The 22,972-nt window shown below is 41.7% G+C and overlaps 8 protein-coding genes across 8 annotated transcripts; 6 read left to right on the top strand and 2 right to left on the bottom strand.

Annotated features, from left to right (window-relative positions):
- Positions 1–25: 25 nt before the first annotated feature.
- Positions 26–2,111, top strand: WALSEDRAFT_63402 (bifunctional 6-phosphofructo-2-kinase/fructose-2,6-bisphosphate 2-phosphatase; the record flags this gene model as incomplete). Its single annotated transcript, XM_006957368.1, has 14 exons — positions 26–32; positions 78–143; positions 195–207; positions 260–496; positions 543–640; positions 687–733; positions 777–797; positions 842–1,000; positions 1,049–1,111; positions 1,168–1,241; positions 1,287–1,377; positions 1,424–1,716; positions 1,760–1,828; positions 1,874–2,111. The coding sequence occupies 14 exons, from the start codon at positions 26–28 to the stop codon at positions 2,109–2,111; spliced, it is 1,476 nt and encodes a 491-aa protein (XP_006957430.1).
- Positions 2,112–2,183: 72 nt separating this feature from the next.
- WALSEDRAFT_59934 (hypothetical protein) lies at positions 2,184–3,430 on the top strand. The gene has a single exon (XM_006957367.1). It carries the CDS (start codon positions 2,189–2,191, stop codon positions 3,359–3,361), a length of 1,173 nt encoding a protein of 390 aa, XP_006957429.1. The 5' UTR covers positions 2,184–2,188; the 3' UTR covers positions 3,362–3,430.
- A 10-nt stretch (positions 3,431–3,440) lies between these two features.
- On the top strand, positions 3,441–7,458 carry WALSEDRAFT_59933 (WD40 repeat-like protein). The gene is made up of 4 exons (XM_006957365.1): positions 3,441–4,003; positions 4,049–4,142; positions 4,192–5,935; positions 5,986–7,458. The coding sequence occupies exons 1-3, from the start codon at positions 3,447–3,449 to the stop codon at positions 5,314–5,316; spliced, it is 1,776 nt and encodes a 591-aa protein (XP_006957427.1). The 5' UTR covers positions 3,441–3,446; the 3' UTR covers positions 5,317–5,935; positions 5,986–7,458.
- On the bottom strand, positions 5,475–7,261 carry WALSEDRAFT_27998 (alpha/beta-hydrolase; the record flags this gene model as incomplete). Its single annotated transcript, XM_006957366.1, has 2 exons — positions 5,475–5,935; positions 5,986–7,261. 2 exons carry the CDS (start codon positions 7,259–7,261, stop codon positions 5,475–5,477), a joined length of 1,737 nt encoding a protein of 578 aa, XP_006957428.1.
- A 29-nt stretch (positions 7,459–7,487) lies between the features above and the next one.
- WALSEDRAFT_27997 (Krr1-domain-containing protein) lies at positions 7,488–9,579 on the top strand (the record flags this gene model as incomplete). Its single annotated transcript, XM_006957364.1, has 2 exons — positions 7,488–7,584; positions 7,631–9,579. 2 exons carry the CDS (start codon positions 7,488–7,490, stop codon positions 9,577–9,579), a joined length of 2,046 nt encoding a protein of 681 aa, XP_006957426.1.
- A 77-nt stretch (positions 9,580–9,656) lies between these two features.
- Positions 9,657–15,514, top strand: WALSEDRAFT_44505 (hypothetical protein). The gene is made up of 11 exons (XM_006957363.1): positions 9,657–9,962; positions 10,008–10,081; positions 10,132–10,213; positions 10,261–10,859; positions 10,905–10,973; positions 11,017–11,081; positions 11,127–12,520; positions 12,566–12,618; positions 12,662–13,730; positions 13,775–15,298; positions 15,347–15,514. The coding sequence occupies exons 1-9, from the start codon at positions 9,858–9,860 to the stop codon at positions 13,368–13,370; spliced, it is 3,150 nt and encodes a 1,049-aa protein (XP_006957425.1). The 5' UTR covers positions 9,657–9,857; the 3' UTR covers positions 13,371–13,730; positions 13,775–15,298; positions 15,347–15,514.
- On the bottom strand, positions 12,660–15,514 carry WALSEDRAFT_44501 (hypothetical protein). The gene is made up of 3 exons (XM_006957362.1): positions 15,347–15,514; positions 13,775–15,298; positions 12,660–13,730 (listed from the first exon to the last, which is right to left on the bottom strand). The coding sequence occupies exons 1-3, from the start codon at positions 15,407–15,409 to the stop codon at positions 13,446–13,448; spliced, it is 1,872 nt and encodes a 623-aa protein (XP_006957424.1). The 5' UTR covers positions 15,410–15,514; the 3' UTR covers positions 12,660–13,445.
- A 326-nt stretch (positions 15,515–15,840) lies between these two features.
- On the top strand, positions 15,841–22,782 carry WALSEDRAFT_44500 (hypothetical protein). Its single transcript, XM_006957361.1, has 7 exons — positions 15,841–16,860; positions 16,905–18,336; positions 18,383–19,532; positions 19,580–21,824; positions 21,868–22,303; positions 22,351–22,510; positions 22,563–22,782. Exons 1-7 carry the CDS (start codon positions 16,092–16,094, stop codon positions 22,689–22,691), a joined length of 6,321 nt encoding a protein of 2,106 aa, XP_006957423.1. The 5' UTR covers positions 15,841–16,091; the 3' UTR covers positions 22,692–22,782.
- The last annotated feature ends 190 nt before the right edge of the window (positions 22,783–22,972 follow it).

Below are 22,972 nucleotides of genomic sequence, written 5' to 3'. Positions count from 1 at the left end.
GTATCACTCTTTATCTACTACCGTCATGGCTGGTGAGTGCGATAGCAGCGAATGTGCGGAGTCTGAGTAAATAGTAGCACCATTATATACGACAAGCTCAGGTAAATTATGGCATCAAGGAAATCTACTCATCGTCGCCGTTGGTGCGTTTATATCTTCACCGATGATTTAATCTAATAGGGCTACAACAATAGGTTTACCAGCGAGGTATGTATATTACAAAATACACACCATACAATCTCACAAACAACTCCAATAGGGGTAAAACTCACGTTTCAAGATCAATAGAGCGTTACATACGCTGGCTTGGAGTAAAAGTCGGTACCTTCTCTTTAGGCGATTATAGACGCAAGACTCTCGGACGTGCGAAGGATCTGCCACCAGATTACTTCCTCCCTACCGGTAAATCAGAAAATACTGAGAAATTACGTGAAAAAGTCGTCGGTGAACTCCAAGATACGATACAGGACTTTTTTGTAAAGGATGGTGGTCAAGTGTACGTTTATTAACTCTTCAGAGTTGTATATATTAACTCTGTACAGCGCTATATACGATGCGAACAACTCCACAGCTAAAGGTAGAACACAGATACTGAAACGTTTCGGCTCAGAGGGGTTAGGCGTCCACGTCATTTTCTTAGGTGAGTCAGCTTCGAATGTCATTGATCTGGCCTAATTCATTGACAGAGTGTCTATGCGATCAAGCTGAGACTATCGAGTCAAACATCCGTAATGTACGTCCTTAGTTCAGGCACAAACACTATCTGATATCTCCAGGTTAAAATCAGTTCACCAGATGTAAGCGCAAAAGAGATGTACAATCATTTGTCTGACAAATCTAGTATGATAAATGGGATTCTGAAAAGGCAGTCCAGGATTACTGGAGGAGAATCCGCGAACATGAAGATCAATACGAGACCGTTCAGGAAACTGTGCCATACGTCAAAATATGGAATGCAGGACAAAGGATCGTCGTTAACAAGATAGAAGGTTATCTTCAGGTGAGTGTTAAGCGTCAATGAATTAAGTACACACTAAAGCATCCTCAGTCTCGTATCGTCTTCTATCTTATGAATATTCACAATAAGCCACGCACAATTTACTTCGCCAGAGTAGGTTATCTAAGTAGAGTCTAAATATCTTAGATCTCTCTAACATTACGTCATAGAATGGACAGTCAATTGTCGAACACTCGTACAAAGCTGATTCAGATCTAGCTGCAGCTGGATGGGAATATGCTGAGTAGGTAATTATCTTCCTTATAATATTTATCTCATATTCCACCAGTCAATTAGCCGACTTCATTCTCGACAAGCAACGTAAGCAACGCAAGGAAAGAGGCGAACCAAAGCCACCAAAGAATGAACGGAAATTCTCTGTGAGTGTCATAACTAATACCTAGTCAATCAACTTACATTTTGAAGGTGTGGACATCTACCCGTCGTCGCTCTTATCACTCCGCTTGGCCATTCGTCAGACTCGGTTATAGAGTACACGAAAGAGCTCAGATGTCAGAATTAAATCCCGGTGTTTTAGATGGTGTAGGACCAGAAGAGTTTAGGGAACAGTTCCCTAATGATTGGCATGCTTCACTCAAAGCACCATACTCATTTAGAGCTCCTAGAGGTGAATCATATCACGATTTATGCGTGAGACTCGAGCCAGTTATTTTCGAATTAGAGAGAGAGCAGAATGATCTTCTCATAATTTGTCATGCGTAGGATAGTTAGCTTTTATCAGGATGCTGCTAACACTCTCAGATCCGTCATACGTTGCTTGATTGCATATCTTACTGGTTTACCGCCATCTGAAATTCCAAATGTAGAAGTGTAGGTAGCCTTTTCAGTAAGATTCCCTACCTAATTACCTCACAGACCACGTGGAGAACTGATTGAAATGGTACCAACAGCATATGGTGTGCACTCCCGTTCATTCAAATTCTGGGAGCCTAAACCTACTGATCCACCTCCACTTGTCATTAGAGACGGTATCTTGAGTCCAAGAGTCGACAGTGATTCTTCTCCAATGCAATCTACCCCAACACAACCATTCGCACAGGCCGTTTTAGAGAAGGCAGCTGAGAAGATAGGTACACCAAAAGCAGATAACTAAAAAGACGAATATGATAAATTGTAAAAGTGTAATGATCGTTTCATCTTGTTTCATTTTTTCGTTCTCATCCTTGTGAAATGACATCGATAATTAGACAGCCGATACCACAACTACCGGAGCTGGATACGACTAAGCCTTTAGCTCCAGCTTATTTTCAGATACTCCCATATGTTTTTATACTTTCTAGTCTGCTATTCTTACCTATTCAACTAAGAAGATACATAGGATTACCCGTTACGATAGCAGTTACTATATACCCATTAGTATACCTACGTCAACCAGATGCAGTCACCGCATATTTGATTGGAAATGCTCAAATATATGCTACCATCCTCGCTGGTAGCTTGCTCACAGTTGAAATCGAAAAAACGCTCGTGAAACTCGATAAAGAAGGGAATGAGAAAGCACCGCCTGTTGGATTGTGGGATAGGTTCAAATTCTATGCCGATTTATTGTCAAATCCTCGAGGAATACACTGGAAATGGTCACGGAAGATCGATAAGCAGGGTATAGAAGAGGAGTCAACAAAATCTAAATGGGTTTTCATCAGGGATCGTTTACCAGCTTTATTCATTTATATTCTTATCCTCGACGCGTTTGAGACATATCTACACACACCACCATATGATATCCTGACAATAAGGCCTATATCTGCTCAACCAGCGACCTTGCAGGTATTCCACTTGATCTTCTTTGCTTTGGTAGCAATGTCAGCTATTAGTGTATCCAATATACTCGCTTCTATTGTCACTGTCGCGATTGGTTTGAGTAAACCGAAAGATTGGCCAAGGTTTTTCAACATGAAGGAATCATGGTCAATAGCACGCTTATGGAGCATGGGCTGGCATAGTGTATTCAAGAAGACAATCACATTTTATGGTAACGCTATTAGTAGTGTTTTCCCAAGATTTGCACAAATGCCTATCAAAGTCCTGATTGGGTTCAGTCTTACAGGATTGAGCCATGCTATGGGTGCATACATTATGGCTGGTTTAGGTAAAGGTCAATTTTACTTTTTTGTTATCCAAACTGTTGGTATTGTTGCTGAGTATGTCTTACTTGGCAATACATTCACTGGTGAACCACCATCAACTAGTAGAAAGTGGTTTGGCTACTTATATACAGCTGGATTTGTTGGAATTACAAGTAGACCATTCCTTGACGAATTCATCGTTTCTGGATTGTGTACAGATGACATAATACCAATTTCAATTACTAGAGGAATCCTTACAGGACAATGGAGAGTATAGATATACGATTGTAATTTTCTATTTATAATTTTTTTATTATCACAATTTATAATCTATTACGTTACCTCGACATTCGACTGTCAGAATGGATAATCCCAGCGATGAAGAAAGCTACAGAGAGGAATTTAGTGAAGCAGAAGAAAGTGAAATAGATTTCACAGACATGGACGACGTTACTGGTCGGAGAGAAGCCCAGGAGTTACTTGATGAGATGATAATACAAGAACCTAACGATGAAGAGCTTGAGAATACAGAGAGGAGCGCACGGTTATCCATATTACAGATGCTTCTTAGTAACGCAAGGGCAGGTGGCGATAGGAGAGTTTACGTTGTCGATAATGACGAAGATGATGACGATTACATGTGGTATCCCCGTATGAGAAGGGATAGATACACTCCTACTCCCTCTACCGTACAAGACGAAGGTGTTAAACTCACAAAGAGTGGTATGTTTGGTTATATACCGAAATACACCAGCCTACAGAAAGCTATCAAAGATCGTACGGCGACTTTTAACCGTTTTAGACCAAGTTATTTAGGTTTGATACCTAATTCTAGTGGCACTGTCGTTGCCAGGAGCAGTGCTCCAGTCTATTCTGGTGAATACAGCAATGATGGCCAATTGTTTTATACCGCAGATAGGTCCGCCGGTGTATATAAGGTAGAATGTCGCTAATTGCATCATAGGAATTTCAATATCAACATTTATAAGCCTAACGAGCCACTCCGGTCAGCGCATTCCGGAATGGAAAACATTGACAATAATTATAGCGAGGAACATGTTCGTCTTCTTTTCTAACAAGTATAAACCAAACTTATTATTCACTTAGGCAACAACTATGTCGCATCTTTCTAGAATCACAGGAAATTACTCCGGATGGACAATAACAGACAGTCATTTATCGACTGACAACCAGTGGCTTATATATTCTCGAATAAGTCCAACAGCACATCTTGTCAAACTGGGTGATCCTGATAATCGCCAGATACCTCTATCGTTCAGCGATGATGGTATGGGTGACTATGGTTATGGATATGGTATCTGGTCGTTGAGATTCTCTAGCGATTGTCGCGAGATAGTAGCTGGTGCTGCTGACGGCACAATGTATGTGTATGACGTCGAAGCCAGGAAGCGAACACTCGCTCTAGATGGTCACAACGAGGACACAAACGCAGTATGCTTTGCTGATGTCACTTCAAATATTTGTCTATCGGGTTCGGATGACTGTGTTGCTAAAGTTTGGGATAGGCGAGCGTTATCACGAAATGCGAAACCATCTGGTGTTCTCGTTGGTCATACTGAAGGAATCACTTATGTATCACCTAAAGGTGACGCTAGACACATTTTAACAAATTCAAAGGATTCAACTATACGTATTTGGGATTTACGCAAGATGATTAGTAGTGATGACTACGATGATACCGCTAAGGTTGCTCCACCGGAACAATTCTCTATACCTGGTTACGATTACAGGAGTGCATTTGTACCAAAACCTGAATACGATAAACATCCACAAGATCATTCTTTAGTTACACTACGAGGTCACCTCGTATCAAGGACTCTAATTAGAGCTCGTTTCTCACCCGACAGTCTCACTGGTGGACGATACGTATATTCAGGTTCGGCTGATGGAAAGATATACATATGGAGCATTAGTGGTGAGTTAATTCAAGTAATTGATAGAAAATTAGCTATGGATATGGAAAATCATGAGAGTAGGAAATATAATGATCCTAGTGCACCGGAATATTCCAGTGGCAGCTCAAGAAGTGGAAATCACAATAGAAGGCCAATAATCAGAGATGTTAGTTGGTCACCAACCGATTGTAACCTCATGAGCAGCGCTTGGGAATGGGATGAAAGTGGATCAGTTGCCAGACATGATTGGAAGGAACTTAATAAAATGAACTACTCACTTGAAAGTTGGGTTGAGAAACTAGATTCGAATGTGTAATTATAAGAAATGGATGTAAAAGTACAATAAATTAACGAATAATTTGGCAACAAGTTTACTTGCGTGTTTGATTAAAGAGTTATCCATAGAATAGTTTGAAAAGGAATGTTAAAGTAGTGGTATAAGTATTCTATTATGTAAAGTATCAACAAATTTCCTCAATTTGTCGTCTTTTTCTGTTGATCTTTGATCCTATTGTTATATTTCTCAGCGAGATTTTCAAGTACGTCGGCAATAACGATTGGGTCAGTTAGTAAAGAGTGATTTTTGCCAGGTAAATGCTGTAATTTACAGCTAACCATGTTATCTTCCATCCATTTCACAGCCTCGTAGGATATCCTATCATCCCTGTCTCCCCAGTATATATGAACACGAGCTGTGATATCCCTATAATCGAATCCCCATGGTTTGTTACCTCTATTGAGTATGAGCATCAAATCATGAGCTGTTCCACCACCTGATTGTGATTCTGCATGTGAAGCTGCGAGTAAAGCGCTACCAACTGACACCTGCTTCTCATCACTAGTGGACTCTTGACCAGATCTTGTGGAGCTATTTAATGAAACTTTCCTCGAGCGTTTGAGATTCTGGGTACTAGACGACCTTTGTGGAGCTTGTGCTAAATTTGTATCAGTTAGTTGATCAATTAGTTAAGGAAATTGAACCTACTAGCTGATAATGTCTGTACATTCGGTTGTGAATGACTTCTCTCAAACACACTCTCATCAAATCCATCAGCTTGGTCGAGATAAGCGAACTCGTCAATTACTTCTTCATCACTTTGCTTATTCTCAACGCCTTCATATTTCAGTTGAGGTGGTTTACCAATACTCCAGCCAGCCACTCTCCACTCAGCAGCTTGTGCAGCTTTGAGAACGCCATTTGGGACGTGCTTCAACCACTTCCAATTACCCTTTGGACTTGCAGATGGTTGGACCCAAGGTGCAAGCAGCTGAACAGGTTCAAGAATCCTATTTGGTGCTGTGTAAGCCAATGCGAGAGCGTAGGGAGTTCCAGCGGAGTGTGCCAGTAAGGCAACCCTCTTGATTGCAAGAACGTCAAGTATCTCGACGATTACATTAGCCCATTCGATTAGGCCTCTCTTGTCGGAGGTTGATGGATCGGTCCGACCTAAACCCCATCTGTCCACGCAAATCAAACGTAAATTGAGTGTATTCGCGAGATCTGAATATAAGCTAATCAAATGTCTTGTACATCCCAAACCTAGGAATACTAAGACTGGATTACCGTCTTTCTTACCGACATCTGCTAAGGATACTTGTAGACCATTGTGAGGGAATCTTCGAAGTTTTATAAGACGTGTAAGCCTGGGTGAACGGAGGTATTGAGCTATCCATGATTTGGAAGCTAACGAAGGAACGGTATCTATATCAAATTCATCCTCATAAGGCTTATCTATCACTGGTGTCTTGTTTATTGATGGTGTCCTAGTAGAAGAACTAGGTGATTTGTTATTTGAATGAACTGAATAAGAGGAATGAGTGTATGAAGGTTTGTATATACCATTACGCTTCTCATCGCGGGGCTGAAAACCTTCTATGTCGATCTGTATATCCTGTTCGTCATCGTTATCGCTATCATCGTAATCGAAACCTTCTGAGTGCTTTGAAGAGAGCGAATGTGAGTGCTCTTTTATAATATCATGTATCGACTTTATAGTTGGTCTATCGGCATCTAATTCACTTCTAGCGTCGGTCATTGAAGGTGAATGTGAAGGTGAAGGTGAAGACGCTAATGTACGATTTACTGAGGAATTGTCTGAGGTTATCCTGGTATGAGCCAACCTCTCAGCATCTTTCGAAGCCTGGGTCTCTACTTTCAATAACGGTGCGTGCATTTTAACGATTTCGTCTATAGATTTGATATTGACTGGTGGTGGTGTAGGTGCCTTGACTACTTTCGTGGGAGATTGCTGTAGATTCATAGTAGGACGTAGAGATAACCTCTTTAATTGGGTATTAGGTGATTGTTTCGTTGTTTTCTGAGTCGCTGGTCGCTGTATATGCCTCGTTTTCGTCGTTTTAATTTTGTTGACGTTCTCTACTAAAATATCCATTTCTACGGTAGATGGAGTTATTATATCATTTAAATCACCCTCTTCTGATGAAGAAGTTGACATTTTCCCCCTTCTTGGTTGTTTCTCCGCAACGATGAACTTGGATTTAGATGGCGGAGATGAGCTCAAAATAAACCAGGATTTCGCAGATAGATTCACTCATAATAAACAGAGAGCTGAATTACATAGGCGTAGGCATTCTTAGAAACCTTCTCACCCTATCTAACTTGCATACAGTACAAGAAAAGTATGGCGACAATTTCGAAGACGACGACGAGAGCGATGACAGCGATATGTCCTCAGAAGATGAAGACGGTGAATTACTCACTGCTGACGTTGATGCTGCACTTTTAAAGACGCTCTCTCTTTTGAAATCTAAGGATCCTTCCATTTACTCAGATAAGAAGGTTTTCGAAGAGGAGCAGAAGAAGCTCAAAGACAAAGCAGCAAAATTGAACGTTAAACGTACAAAGTCTACAGGCAAACCTCTAACCCTCGCTGATTTAGAGAGAGAGAAACTTCTCAAGGGAGAGCTCTCAGATGAAGAAGATAACGACGCTGAGGATGACAACTTACAACCATTTACACACGTTCAAGAACAGAGGAACTTGAAGAAGGAAGTCACTAGCGCTTTTCACGGTAATGACGACGACGACGAGGATGACTTCTTGAAACCTAAGACAGTAGAAGATGACGATAACTACCAGACTCGTGGCTCATATAGAAAATTCCTCCTTGAAAGCGTCGGTGAAGATGAAATCAGAAAAGCTTTAGGTTTGGATGATCAGAGAATATCCAGCACTAAAGAAGAAATCGAGAGTGCATCCAAACCAAGCGAGCCTATCGAAAAGGAATCCAAAAAATCATCGAAAACTACCGCTAAACCATCAAAAGCTGAACAAAAAGCAAAAGATGATAAATTTCTTATGGATTACATCCTCAATCAAGGTTGGATGCCAGGATCTTCTGCTTCAGTACCAAGAGATTTCACTGTTTCAGATGCAAAAGCTGCTGAAGAAGGTACATCTGTCAATCTCTCTGGTGCAAACGCCAATCATGAGATAATCGAGGATGATGAGGAATTTGACGAACATGCAGATGAATGGGAGCATAAGTACAACTTCAGATTTGAAGAGCCTCAAGGTGACGATGTAAAGACACACTCTAGACAGCTTGATTCGACAGTTCGTCGTCCGGACAACAAGAGAAAGGAACAACGTGCTGCTAAGAAAGAACGTAAGGAGAAGGAGAAGCAACAACGTGAAGAGGAGTTGAAGCGCCTTAAGTCACTCAAGAAGGACGAATTGAAACACAAGTTAGCAGTTTTAGGTGAAGACGCATCCAAATTTGAGAACCTCGACCTTGATGCTGAGTTCGACCCTGATGCACATGATAAAGCTATGCGGGAAGCATATGAAAATGATGACGACTATGATGATGAATTTGGTGATGAAAAACCAACTTGGGATGATGATATTGACATTGGAGATATCGTCGACGCTGAAGACCAAGATGGTGATGATATCAACATGGACGCAGACTTCGACCAAGATGATGGAAGAATAACAATGTCCAAACGTGAACGCAAAAAGGCGAAGAAGAAAGCCAAAGCCGAGGCTAAGAATGCCAGCAAGGAGGATTACGATGGTGATGACATTGATATGGATGCTGATCACATGCAAGGACAAGAAGAGGAACCGATCCCAGCTACAGCTGAAGAACGTCAGGCTGCTCTTGAGCAATGGCTCGATGAGTACTACAAGCTTGACTATGAGGATACAATCGGTGACTTGAAGACAAGGTTCAAGTATACGAATGTCGTACCAGACAATTATGGCTTGACGACAGACGAAATTCTCAGAGCTGAGGACAAAGATCTCACGAGATTGATGAGAGTCAAGAGAATGGCACCATACCGTAAAGACCATATTGCAAACTCTGGTAAAGGTAAATATGCAAATGGTATGATGTCTCGCGTACGTGAATTCAAACATAAAGTCAATAACGAAAGAGCTGGATGGGGAGAGGATCCAAAAGAATTCCAGAAACGTAAGCAAGCTAGTGGGAACAAGAGACAACGTGATGATACTCAATCAGAACCACCAGCCAAGAAAAAGAAGATTGGTAAACGAGAAAGACAAAAACGCCAGAAGAAGCGCGAACTCGAAGAGTCAGAAGCCTCTTAGGCTCCTAAACTTTGTAATAGAGATTTATTATTAATATTTATTTTTCTTAGTAACTTACTATCAAGATGGCTGATACGCCACTTTTCTTCGATTCTGAAGATGAACAAGAGGAAATTGTTGCTGAGAGGAATATATTAGAGAGTGAGGAAGGGGAAGATAGCGATTTAGAGATTATCGCTACAACTTCCAGCAAACGTAAACTAGAAAGAGCAGATTCAGCTAGTGTGGTGGAAGTAGAGGCCGTAGACACGCGTTGTAAGAGATTTATTGGTGAGATAATGATCAGTGGATGGTCTACCGTCAATGGTAAAGCGTATATCAGCAGTGGCGAGCAAGTTATCATTGAGAGAGATAAGGGTGTAAAGACTAAAGTAGCAAAATCTGTAGGTTTTCAATCAGGCGCTAGCTTTCACTTACATAAAGCCCAGGAGAGCTCCAAACAAACAACCTTGAAGGGTTTTGCAGCTAAATCATCAAGGAAATCCGAGAACACGGTAATGAGGTAGGTTTCTGTCATCTAATATGCTCAATAGTTAACAATATCGTATGAAGATTTAGAAACACGCGTGGATTTGAAGTTGGAAGACTACCATCGAACCATTCTTCTTATCTGTCCAAGTTGATCGATAAACAGGTTAGTTCATACTGTTCTACAAATCACATCTGACAACTCCAATAAAGGTTATAGAGCTCACTGGTATAGTAATAGATTGCGAAGATACACTCAGAAGTGGAGACACAATCGTGCTCTCGTTACAAGTCTACCTGCATCCAAATGCATTTACAAAGAAAACAGATAATCTTTCGGGATCCAATAAAGTCTCGCAAAGTCAAGAGACAGAACAAGAAAAGCAGTTGTCTGACCGCCGGGATGCTCTAATGAAGATTTTCCAAAACTCCCATTTAGAACCAGTAGAGAGCAACGATATAACGAGAAAGCATCGAAAACAAGGTACAATCATAGACAATAAATCACAAGTAGAACATTTTAAACAAGCTGCATCACAAGTTAATAAATCTGATAAAGTAAACAAAAAGGACAGTAATGTTATCAATATTGATGACAGTAGTGACGAGGACTGTGCGCCACCCATACAGAAAACAGCCAGTGCTGGCTCCAGTGATAGTCGCGATGATGAGAATGCTCAAGATAAGGTCAATGATGAGCAGCTCAGCGTTGTCTATAGTCGGGCGGGTAATACTGGTAGGAATTTACAGCCGATCGATCCACCGGACAGTTTTCATTTGACACTGCGCAATTATCAAAGGGAGGCTCTGAGGTGGGTCTTTGATTATCTTGCCGATATGTTATAACTTCAACCTAGTTGGATGACTTCCATGGAAAGCGGTTCTAATGAGCCACATGCGCAAGTTCTACATCCTCTTTGGGAGAAGTGAGTGATTTGCTACTCTATAATTATCAGCTAATTACCGTAGATACCGTTATCGAAATCACTCGGAAACCAATGGCGAACCCGATTACTTCTATTTCAATCCATACTGTGAGTACAAAATGTAAAGGGTTACAGCTCTGACATGTCATACAGCGGGCGAATTATCCACTATCTTCCCATCAGCTAGTAAAACATTGAGAGGTGGTATAGAGGGAGATGAAATGGGTATGGGTAAAACCATCATGATGACAGCTCTTATGCATCACAATAAAAGAGTGAATATGTCTTGGCATAAACAACAGCATATATCTACCAGCGGTAAACAACAAACTTTGGATACAATTAAAACCAATAAACCGGTGGAAATAGACCAGTCGGATTCAGATGAAGAATACAAGCTCACGAAAAGCCAAGAAAATCGCGATGATGAGGATGAAAAACCAAAAAAGAGGCGGAAACAAGAGAAATCGACGAAGAAAACAGCAAAGAAGGTTGGTCCTGCTAGACAACCAGGAGGATTTAAGGCGCTCAGTGATTCGACCCTTATTGTCGTTCCTATGTCTCTTCTTGGACAATGGCGGGATGAAATAGAGCGTTGTTCAGTGAAAGGCACTATACGTACGATTATGTACTATGGCGATAACCGTGGAAACCTGGAGAAGCAATTGAAGATGCGTGCTAGAGAAGAAGATAAGGATGGCAATGTCATTGATTATTCCAATGCCATCAACATTGTTATAACAAGCTATGGTGTTCTTATTAGTGAATACCAAGCCTTCTCGAAACATTCAGATGAACCAGTGTCTATTCCAACAGTTTTTGACTTTTATTGGCACAGAGTGGTTCTTGATGAAGCCCATCATATCAAGAATAGGTCAACACTAAACGCTAAGGCTGCTTTTGAGATAGCTGCGTATAGAAGATGGGCTTTGACAGGTACACCTATCGTCAATCGACTTGAAGACCTTTATTCGCTATTGAAGTACTTGAAGGTAGAACCATGGTCAGATTTCACTTTCTTTAAGAGCTTTGTTACCGCTCCTTTCGCCAATCAAGATCCAAAAGCAATCGAATTGATACAGGTAATTATGTCATCCTGTTTACTAAGAAGAGAAAAGAATATGAAAGACAGTGATGGCAAACCAATCGTCACACTTCCAAAGAAATTTGTCAATATTGTTAAATTGGAGTTCTCACCTGAGGAAAGACAAATATACAACGCGATATACAAGAAAGCTAAACGTAAATTTGATGCTTTGAGTCATAAAGGGATGTTGTTGAAGAATTATAGTAATATTTTTGCAATGTTGCTTAGACTTCGTCAAGCGGCTTTACATCCCTTTCTAGTGACTTCTGGTGGTAATAACAAGGAGAATGATAGTGAGGGCGTCGATGAAGATGATGGCGGTGTTACAGGTATTGATATACAGTCGATGATTGCTAAGTATGCCGCTGGGGGTGATTCAAATTATGCACAACAAGTGCTTAATGATCTTGCACAAGCAAACAACAATGACCAGGTCGATGAAGAGGAAAATGAATGCCCTGTGAGTTTTATATTTCTCCCAGAAACTGTCTAAAGATATTGTTAGATATGCTTTGAAAACATGTCTATACCAGTATTGCTTCCATGCATGCATAAAAGGTAGGAAGATGTCAATTCGATCCTAGAAGCTCACACATCTCAGTTGTAAGCAATGCGTTTTGGAATACTTTGACAAGTTGGAAGATAAAGGAGAAATGACGTCTTGTCCGACCTGCCGTGTGGGTCCAATACGAACAGACCAGCTACTTGAAGTAGTTTACGGCGAGCCTACATCACAGAATGATCAAGTAGTCAGACTGCGTAAAGCACACAATTTCCAAACATCTGCCAAATTAAGAGCATTAACTGAGCATCTCAACCAGTTACGCAAAAACGAAGGAAATTTCAAGGCTGTCGTTTTCTCCCAATTCACATCATTTTTAGATTTAGTAGAAGACTCTCTACAGAAAGAAGATAATTTTAAGTATTTGAGACTCGATGGTTCAACATCTCAGAAAAATCGTGAAATTGTTCTCAATGAGCTAGATAGGTATGATGGAACCGTGATTTTGCTTATAAGTTTGAGAGCTGGTGGTGTCGGTCTAAACCTCACATCCGCAAATAGAGTGTTCATGATGGATGTGTGGTGGAATGAAGCGATAGAAAAACAAGCAATTGATAGAGTTCATAGAATAGGTCAAGAGAAGGATGTTCACGTTGTGAGATTCTGCATAGAGGATACAATTGAAGATCGTGTAATGCATATACAGAAACGCAAATCCGCGTTAGTTGATAACGCACTTGGTGGTAAATCATCAGAAGAGAATCGACAAGAGAGAATTGAAAATCTCAAGCTGATATTTAGCCAGTGAATTTCTTAATTAATGATACAAGAATATGTTTAATGTCAGTACACTTGGTGTTGTTCTATGTATTTTATAACTCTATTACTTCCAACTTGAAGCTATATTTGCTGCAATTTTTTCATAAACGAGTAGCCGTCCTTGCTCCTCGTCTTCTATCAATGAGAGACCAAGCGAAGGGTTACTGAGACCTTCACTTCCAGGTAAAGAAACACCTGTTGGTGCCAATGGTGTTGCATGTCTCCCTTTCAATTTCCTAGCGAGTTTGTCCTCGGCATCAGCCCAAAACATGACCCATCCACCTGCCTTTCTCGCTGCTTCGGTTTTACCTTCAACCCTCAAGAATCCCGTTGCACGTTCGAAGTACCACTAGGTTTATGTTAGTGATTGAATGATATTTATACATAACGTACCTTATTGATAGGATTATTCCCACGAGATCTCCATACAAGGTCTTTACCAACACCTTTACCCTCTAGACCGCCATTTGTATTGAGAGCATCGAGTAATCCCAAACCGAAACTCTCATCTCGAAGGGCTAACCAGAGGAAGTCAACTGTACCATCCCCTTGCATAGATGGTAAGACAGCGAACTTATCTAAATAGGCGATAGCTTCGGCATTTTCATTATCTGGGTCAACTTCATTAGTGACTATCGCACATCCGCCATAATCTCCAGCGATAATGACGAAATCTAGTGATTTTTTGAGTCGTCCATAGAATGCTTCTCTATCAAGAACTCTCTTGAAAGATGATTCAAGAAGATGAGTCAATTTATCTTGATCAATATCATCAAAGTTGCGAATACACTGTATAGGAGCACCTAATCTGACAGATGTAGGAGTATGTGTAGTAATCTTATCTGATGTAACGAGAAGTTCGTGGGGTAAAGAAGCTGAATGAGCGGGTTTGTTAGTTATCAAATTTGCGACGAGTTCCATTGCAGAACGATGTCCAACGATGAGTGCGGTTGACGACTGCGGCATATTCATTAAGCATCTACGCGCAAGAGATAAGTTTGTGAGAGCCGATGGATGGGAAGATTCCCATACGAATGTTGATGCAATGTGTTCGTGTTCGCTAGAGAGGTTTATAGATAAGTGAGGTAAACCAGAACGTGCGGGTGAAGGTATACCACCTGTTTTTGTGATAATTAGCAATCTTAAAGGTGATATATCCATTGTTAATTTCTTAGCTTCTTCAGATTTCTGTGATTGCGCTTCAACCAATGATTCTGAGAGTGCGACAAGTATTTCGTCGGCATGTACAGGTATCGTTTTGAGGTCATCATTTATTGCAAATGAAGGAATAACTGGGGTGATACGTTTCTTTATCGCTTTGCGGATTTGTACCAAATCGGACAAATTAATGTGACAGGTTTCAGGAGCGTGCCTGGCTTTTTGATGTTGACGAGAAGTGGCCCATTGTGGTAAGCATTTAGGGGAGCTATCTAAGTGCGCTATTGGGTGTAAAATTGGTATTGCTTCGCTTCCTTCTTCGATCAGGGTTTCTGTTACACGTATGACTTCCTCCCTAATGTCAGTCATCAATTGACTAACTGCTACTGGTCCATTATTCTTAGCTCGCTTGAGACGTTCTATCGACCATAACTCTGAATCGACAACTACTACACTGACAAGACCCAATTCTCGCAGATGATTCATCCCGAATCCGATACTATCGAGCTGCCTATCTGTGAATGGACCTTGTAATTTAACCAAACCTGTGCGTGGGTTTATAGGATCTAATATTTCATCCTCTGGGGCTGTAGTTGTAGTAGATAACGGTGTTGTGGGATCAATCTCGTTGAGAGCCCTGATAGGCAAACTATGATTAACATCGCCGTTAGTTGACTTCTGTGGTTTCCTAAACGACGCCAGGAAAGACTTGGAATCTCTAGCAGATGGTCTAGCGTTGAGAACAGACAAGATAAGGTCCTATGAGGTAGATAAGAAGAATGTAGTAGAGATAATAACTGAACCCACTCGCTGTTGATGCCAGTAATCAGTTCTGGCTAGTCTCGCGGATGAAGACAAGTATCGCTTCATATATAGTTGATGGTGGTCTGACTCAGAGGATTGTTATAGAGATAATTGTCTATCAAGCTGATGTAGATATTATCTACTTCAGAATACGGCAACGATCACTGACACTTCACGGAGATCGAGAGAGGAGCGAAAAGATTAGAGATCAAAATCAAGATAAAGATCGCACAAGAAAAAATGCTAAATAGATAGTCGGAATAGGCTAAAAAGATGGAGCGCTATCCAATGGTATAGACATCGCTAGTATATCTCTTCAACATAGCTAGATGCTCCGAGCTGTCAGAAATTCCACCCACGAGAAGAGAAAAGGGAAATGCAGTAAGAAAGAGTAGGTTCTAATATAGATCTCTACGGTTTATTTATTTTACAAATTTATATTTAGCGATGGACGTGCTCAAAGTGGACGTACGCGACTCGTTCAAGGTGGACAATGAGGAGGTTCAAAAAGGATGACGAGACAAAGCCGAACTTTGTGAATTACTTGAAGCGTCTACAGCCCTCTAATAGCAAGAAATCTATACAGCAGTCGAATTCTTTGCATTTCAACCAGCCGTATAGCAACGGTGAACAAAAGCACTCAAAATCCGTAGACGATTTAAACAGCTTTAATGATCAGCTATCTCAGCAACAGCCCAGGAGAGATCTTGCCGAGTCATCTCTCAGAACTCGTAAGATCTCCCTTCCAATGGCTGTATACCCAATAGAGGAGAATAACCAATCGCTTACGCCGGGAGATATCAATCAGAGGCCACAGAGAAAGTCCTCACTCGCTGCCCAATCTATTTTGTTCGGAAATCCAACCCCGCTTACTTCAATTCCACAGTCCTCGTCCTCCAGCTTGGAATCTCCATCTAGGGGATCGCCTACACCTGAACACGACAATATAGTCACCCCCACATCATCACATCCGACACTCTACCCAATACCTAACAAGAGATCTGGCGATGACGACACATCTGTCTCACCTACCACAACAACTAATCGCACTCTTGAGACAGAGTTGAACAACCGTGATGATCCACCTTCACCGACACCGGGTAGAGATAACGACTTCTGGAACCAAGAACGGGCAGAGAAGAGATCGTCTCAGATCACTCTCCGATCGGGATTTTTACAGAGGAAGGTCGATTATATGCCATCTCGCAAGACACAGGCCGAATTATCACGTAATTGGAAACCGTTTAAAGTAGCTTTGAGGAACAACAAACTCTTCTTGTACAAGATACCATCCTCTGACAAGACAAACGCAGTCAAGGATTTCTTCCCTCATAGACTTATACCAAGTGCCCCTATTCAGCAACAAAGTCCAGCACAAAAATCGCGCGCTTATTACGGCAAGAGCAAGCATCCTGGACTTGTCATTGATGAGAGCGCAACTGACGAAAGAGTGATCGGTGGTAGTCCAGAGGCAATCGTCCATGAAATGATTTTTGGTACTCAATCCTCGTCTAATGGTAAGTAAAATTTATTGATTTTTATCAGACCTAACACCATCCAGAACAACATTACGATTACGTAGAAAGCGTTATATTCAACTACTCAGCGATACTCGAAAAGCATTTCACATCGACTAGGTTCTTCAATGAAGTTCAGAAATGTGCAAATACTGCTTTACAGGAAGCTCCAAATGGCGAATACATCCAACGCGTGATTCTGCCATTCATTATTAGATACCTCGTGGTCGTACAAATGTTACAGTTAGATGAACAAGCAAAGAGATTAGTCGTCAATCTCATCGAAGCCATTAAAAGTAGACCTCCAAACAAGGAAGACGACGATCTCGTAAAGGCTGTTCATCCAAAACTTTTCAATGCTCGTGAAATTCCACCAATGTTCACACCAACAGACTATCAATCTAGACTTAATCATGACGCGTCATCTCCACAGGTGCTACGATCTGAGGTTTCGAAGCATCTCGCTAACGCTGGTTTAACACCAGCCTTATTCTTGGTCCTCGAACCTCGTGAAATCGGTCGCCAAGTCCATTCTTATCATGTCGAACGTATTCGTGGTCTCGGTGAATATCTCGATAAACGTGGTGGTGACAAATTGAGAGCAAGACAGGAGGTTTTCTGGGGATTATGTCAGCAATCCGATGATACTAACCCATTGCTACTCCTGTCTTTCTCACCAGCCAAACCACATTTCTTGACAAGATTGATCCTGCATCATGTTCTCATCCTTTCAAGACAGCCGCTAAATTTGGAGGGTATAAGTTCACTAGGTCAACTGAGATCGTTGGTCGCAGCTACAACCTCTTCTCCAACTGCTCTGCGTGCAACATTGATAGTCCACTGGATAAGAGTGGGTATGTCATTGGAAAGACTTGGTGACGCCGCGGGATGGGCAGCTGTCGCTTTGGGTCTCTGCTCGCGAGCTGTTTCAAGATTAGCGCGCACCTGGAAACGTATTGGTCGTGAAGAACGTAACACGGTTTCAAGATGGGCAGCTACATTGGCAGATTTAGGTGTTGTGGACGAAGCTGAAACTACAACTGAAGCTAAGGTTAAGCCGGCTACATCAATACCTACTTACACCATCACACCAAAAAGCAAAGTAAGACCAGCAGCTTTGCCATCAGTTCATGTCACGTCAGCATCTATACCTTACCTTGGAACATTATTGGATGACGTGAAACCAACGCTTGATGCTCATAGCACAGATGAGATACAGATCACACCTCTCTTCAGATCACGCAAGAGGTTATATGAATCCTTCGCATTATTTGAGGAAGCTTATAAAGGACATAGCGTCAAGCTTGGCTTGAATCATAAGAGTAGCCGCGATACGATCGGTACAAACGATGAGGAAGTTGCCGTTGGTAGTCATGAAGGTGATACCACTGTAGCACCGAGATCTGCTGCTTTATTGGTCGAATTCGCTGCTCTATGGCAGTACTTGTCTTTGATACCAATACCACAATTACCTCAGTGAGTATTTGATGGAAATAATAAACCTCCCAACTAACAAAAATAGGATATCTCTTTACATTGGAAATTCACTTAGCTGTGAAAGCAGATTACTTAACGCACCTGCGGAACGCAAGACACACAAACCAGAAGATTCCATTGCGAGTGCCTTACCGGCACTTCCTACCGACTACAAACCACCTACGCAACTCAGTGTCAACCCGTTAACTCCATTGACGTTTCCACCAACACTGGCATATATAACCTTCAGTGATACCAACAGTATTGCCACAGAAGCGAATGAAAGGTTGTTTGCACCACAGTCGAGGCCAAAGATGACAAGGTTGGATAGTGCTGATTCGTCAAATACTATCAGCTCTATAACTCCAGCTTCAAGTCAACCGTCTCAACCAATAGTCCGTACACATTCGCTTCAGCTGCGGAGAAGGAGCTTTGACATTGACCTCAAGCGTAAGTCTTCACGCAGAATGACTAAGAATGAAGACGGTCAAACACCGCTCCTCGCTATCGAGAAAGCAGCTAAGAACATTCATGAACCTCAGAATCGACGTATGGCATTCCAGCGAACTATGAAGGAAATGGCAGCCGGTGGTGCAGAAACTCTTTTCAATCTATGTGATGGTGAATTGGTTATCAAGGCATTACCAAATGAATCATCCTTCGTCAAAAGATTCAGCGTCTCACACAGATTATCAGTAGCAACTTCCACCAGTGGCCATACAAGGACTGATGGACCAAGTGTACCAGCTTCACGCACAGGTGAAGAAGGATCAAGACCAACGTCTCTCATCGAATCTCGTGCTACTTCTCGCCATGCTAGTGTGTCAAATTTCTCCACAGCTACTGGTACGACTGGAGCCCTCGGTCGTGCTGCATCTATCAGACGTCAAAGTGTCGTGGGTACGCCTAGTCAACGCTATTCAAATTATAGCAATTTCAGTACGAACAATAATAGTAACGAGGCTTATTTGAGGGTCCATGTTAAAAGTGGTAACTTAGATCGTCTTATTGATGTTCTCATCCTCGGTATTGATCATTTAGGTGTACAAAGAACGTCTGCTGATGATATGGGTGGTGGTTTGGAAGTATCCACAGCTGGTAAAGGCAAGATCCGATTTTCAATGGACTTGACCGAGTACGCTGATGTTTTCTTTGCTACATTCAGAAGTATATGTCCTCCGTTGAAGTTATTTGAGGTATTTCGAAATCTATTATATAAGTTTAATACTAATGTTATCTACAGACACTACAGAAACGCTTTGAATGCGCGCCAAATGTCTCACCAGAATTATCATTAGTCGCTTCAGAAGTTCACTTCCCACTTTGGAAGTCAGAACGGATACCATTTGATCAAATTGAATGGGAGCAAGTCACGAGAGTCAGAGTTGGTGTTATCGATGCTCTGAGATTCTGGTTAGAGTTTGGTGGTGGATTGCAAGATGCGCTGGATGAGCAATTACTGTTCTCTGGCTTGATTACATTCCTCAAAAGCGGTCAGACTATGACACAAGAACGTCACAATAGTGAGGACCAATTAGCTTCCTTGCAGACCACTCAGCGTGCCATGCAATCACTCTACGAGTTCTTTATCAGACAGGCTTTACGCCCAGATTTGATATCGAATAATGAAGGAACAACTGAAACAACAAACCTCAAATCAGAAACGAATAGCAATCCTTGTGCGTCTGAGAGTGAACACGCCGAACAGCCGAATAAGCAGAAATCTTCGGACAACAAAACCAAGGATATTCTCGAAGCTGCATCAGTAGTCGAAAATATGGATAACAGGACTGCTGAAGAGATCGTCGACGCATTGGATCAAATTGGTTCAGCTATTTTGAGAAACATTTCAGAGCAAGACCTTGTTGCAACGGCAGAATTATTTGAAACTCAAGTAAATGAGAATGAAGGCTGGTTTGCTAGTAAATTTCAGGATACCAACTACAGTCTCGCTCAAGAAAATCTATCAATCCAAGATATTTACACCTATATTAATATCGTCAAAGGTGAGGGTGATATGAGTATTGCTAGGAGACTACCAGCAAGTGTTAGAGCTGCTCACAAAGCCACAATGATTGTTCGGAAGTGGGCAACTAATATGATATCCCAAGTTGGATTGGGCTTGGAAGCAAGATCTAAGCGAATTGAAATCATGTTGGATGCTATCTCTATATGTAGATCACGAATGACATGCTTGAATGGCGAGGAAGTATCGTTTAGAGTTGGTGGTAACCTCGGTTCAAGCGTACAAAGCGTGTTACCATCTGCAAATGACATCTCGGCATCCACTATAAAATCCATGGTTGAGGGCGCTTTGGTAGCTGCGTTGGTAACTCCAGAATCAAGAAGTCATGTGGGCGCCTGGGCCCAAGTATCAGCAAACCGAAATGCGAATCTCGAATCACTGTCGACATTTATCAAGCTCCCTGATACCCCAGAAAGCGAGAAACGGAAGAGTAACTCAAGTCTCCGCGAGCGTGAGCGTCCATGCGCCGTTGATCTTGGTTGGATTTGGGAACGTATGTTAGAAGTTATCTTGGATGTCCGCGACGATGAGAATGTCACTGGTCAGGTTGTGTCTTTCGATAAACGGAGATACCTCTTCAACTTTAGCTGCAATGCTCCTCAGCTTGGCCAACAGAGTGTACTCTCAAGTGAAGACGAAGGATCTATATCATTTTTACTCCAATTGATGGATAAGCAGTCAAATGAACTGATATCAAAATCTCAAGCTAGAGATTCCGAGAATTCTGGTGGACTTCTCAAACAGATACATGAAGATGCAAGTCGGGAAGTTATACAAGCGCACACTAAGGGAATCCTAGTAGAAAATGCCTATGCTTTCTCAGGTATCGCCAAACTACAACAGGAGAAGGAGAAGAGAGATGTGACAATAGTTGAACGTATGAGACGCGAAAAGCGTGATGATTTGGCGGCTCTTGAGAAACGTGAAATTGAGATACAAAAAGCAGCTTCAATGTCATTCTTAACGAAACATGGTAGAACAGCTTCTTCGACCTCAGCGACAAGCATCGGTAGTTCAAACACGATAAAGAAATCTAGACAAGGTAAACGCATGACTGCGTTACTTAGACCTTTCAGACCGCTTTCAATTGCGTTCGGCTCATCACAGCATCCACCTTCTGAAGCCCCAAGGAAGAGACTCTCTGAATTAGACTTTGAACCTTCGAATAAACCTGCTTTGGTAATCACACTGCATGCTGCAAGAGTATCCGAGTTCGTCAACAATGCTCGCAGTTACACGTTCCAGATTGTTTCAGAAGATGGCGCAAATTACTTATTCCAAGGTACATCAGCAACTGATGTGAAGGAATGGATAGAGGTTATCTCCAGAGCTAGTCAAACTTCAGCAGCGAAGCGACTTACTTATATTGCACCAAATAACATACCTGCGAGTGAATTACAAGCTCAGTCGCAAACTCCTGCGCCTGCACCATCCGTTCCTGCTAAGAGAGAACCACAAGCTGGTGAGTTCTACATTAAATGATCATTCATTCTGACATAATATAGTATTCGGTGTTGACTTGTCTGAAGTCGTCAGGAGAGAGCTTGGTGATGAAGGAGTCAAGAACGGCGAAATTCCTATCATCGTTGATAAATGTTTGAACGAGATTGAGGAAAGAGGCCTGCTTGAGACTGGTATATATAGATTAAGTGGGGCAATAAGCGCGATTAGCAATCTCAAGGATGCATTCGATAGTGACGCCTCAGCGGTTAATTTGAGTGAAGGTGACGCAAGGGACGTTCATTCCGTCAGTGGTATACTCAAACTATACTTACGCGAACTTCCTGAACCAGTCGTACCATACGCCATGTATCCAAGCTTCATCCAGGCAGTCTTGATCCCAGAATACGAAGAGCGCCTCTATGCTATTCGCGAGCTCGTTTGGAATTTGCCTAGAACTCATTTCACCTTGCTAAGAAGATTGTCAGAGCATCTAGAGAAGTGCGTATCGATTTTTCTCGAATAGCAAACGTCTAACATTTACACAGGGTCACTGATTACGAGGATCAAAATCAGATGTTTGCTCACAATCTCGCCATTGTATTTGGTCCAAACATCCTCAAACCTCCAGCAGGTCCCGGAAATTTCATGGCTAGTATGAGCAATATCGGTCATGTGTCAAACTTAGTTAAGATATTCATTCTTCAGGTGTGTTTCTTTAATTTGCTTACTTCACGCATTCTGATGAGTAATTTTCTAGTGTCACTGGCTTTTCTATGCGGCTGATGAAGCTGATGCTGAAAATTATGATAATACAGCTGAACAACAACAGTCAGACCAAGCTAACGATGATACCGTCATTCTCGAAGAAGATGAAGACGCAGCTTAGCGATATCCCCCGATTCTACTTTACTTCACCCTAATAGTCTTCTAGTTTTTTAGATAAAAGTTTGTAGTTTTTATTTCATATTGGGTATTTCATTATTCTAACGTGTTGTCTGCAACCGAGGTCTTGTTTTTCGCCGCGGGAATAGCGATGTCATGAGTAGAAGTCGACCTCGTGTGATACAAAGCAACAGACTGAGCTAGGAACGATGCATGTTGTATTAATTGTGTATAACTGTATCTAATAAGCGAATTTTCGCATATATAAATAAACGTTTTAGATAC

The sequence above is a fragment of the Wallemia mellicola genome (genome assembly GCF_000263375.1).
Source record: "Wallemia mellicola CBS 633.66 unplaced genomic scaffold WALSEscaffold_5, whole genome shotgun sequence".
NCBI lineage: Eukaryota > Fungi > Basidiomycota > Wallemiomycetes > Wallemiales > Wallemiaceae > Wallemia > Wallemia mellicola.
This window is presented reverse-complemented; position numbering and strand designations above follow the sequence as displayed.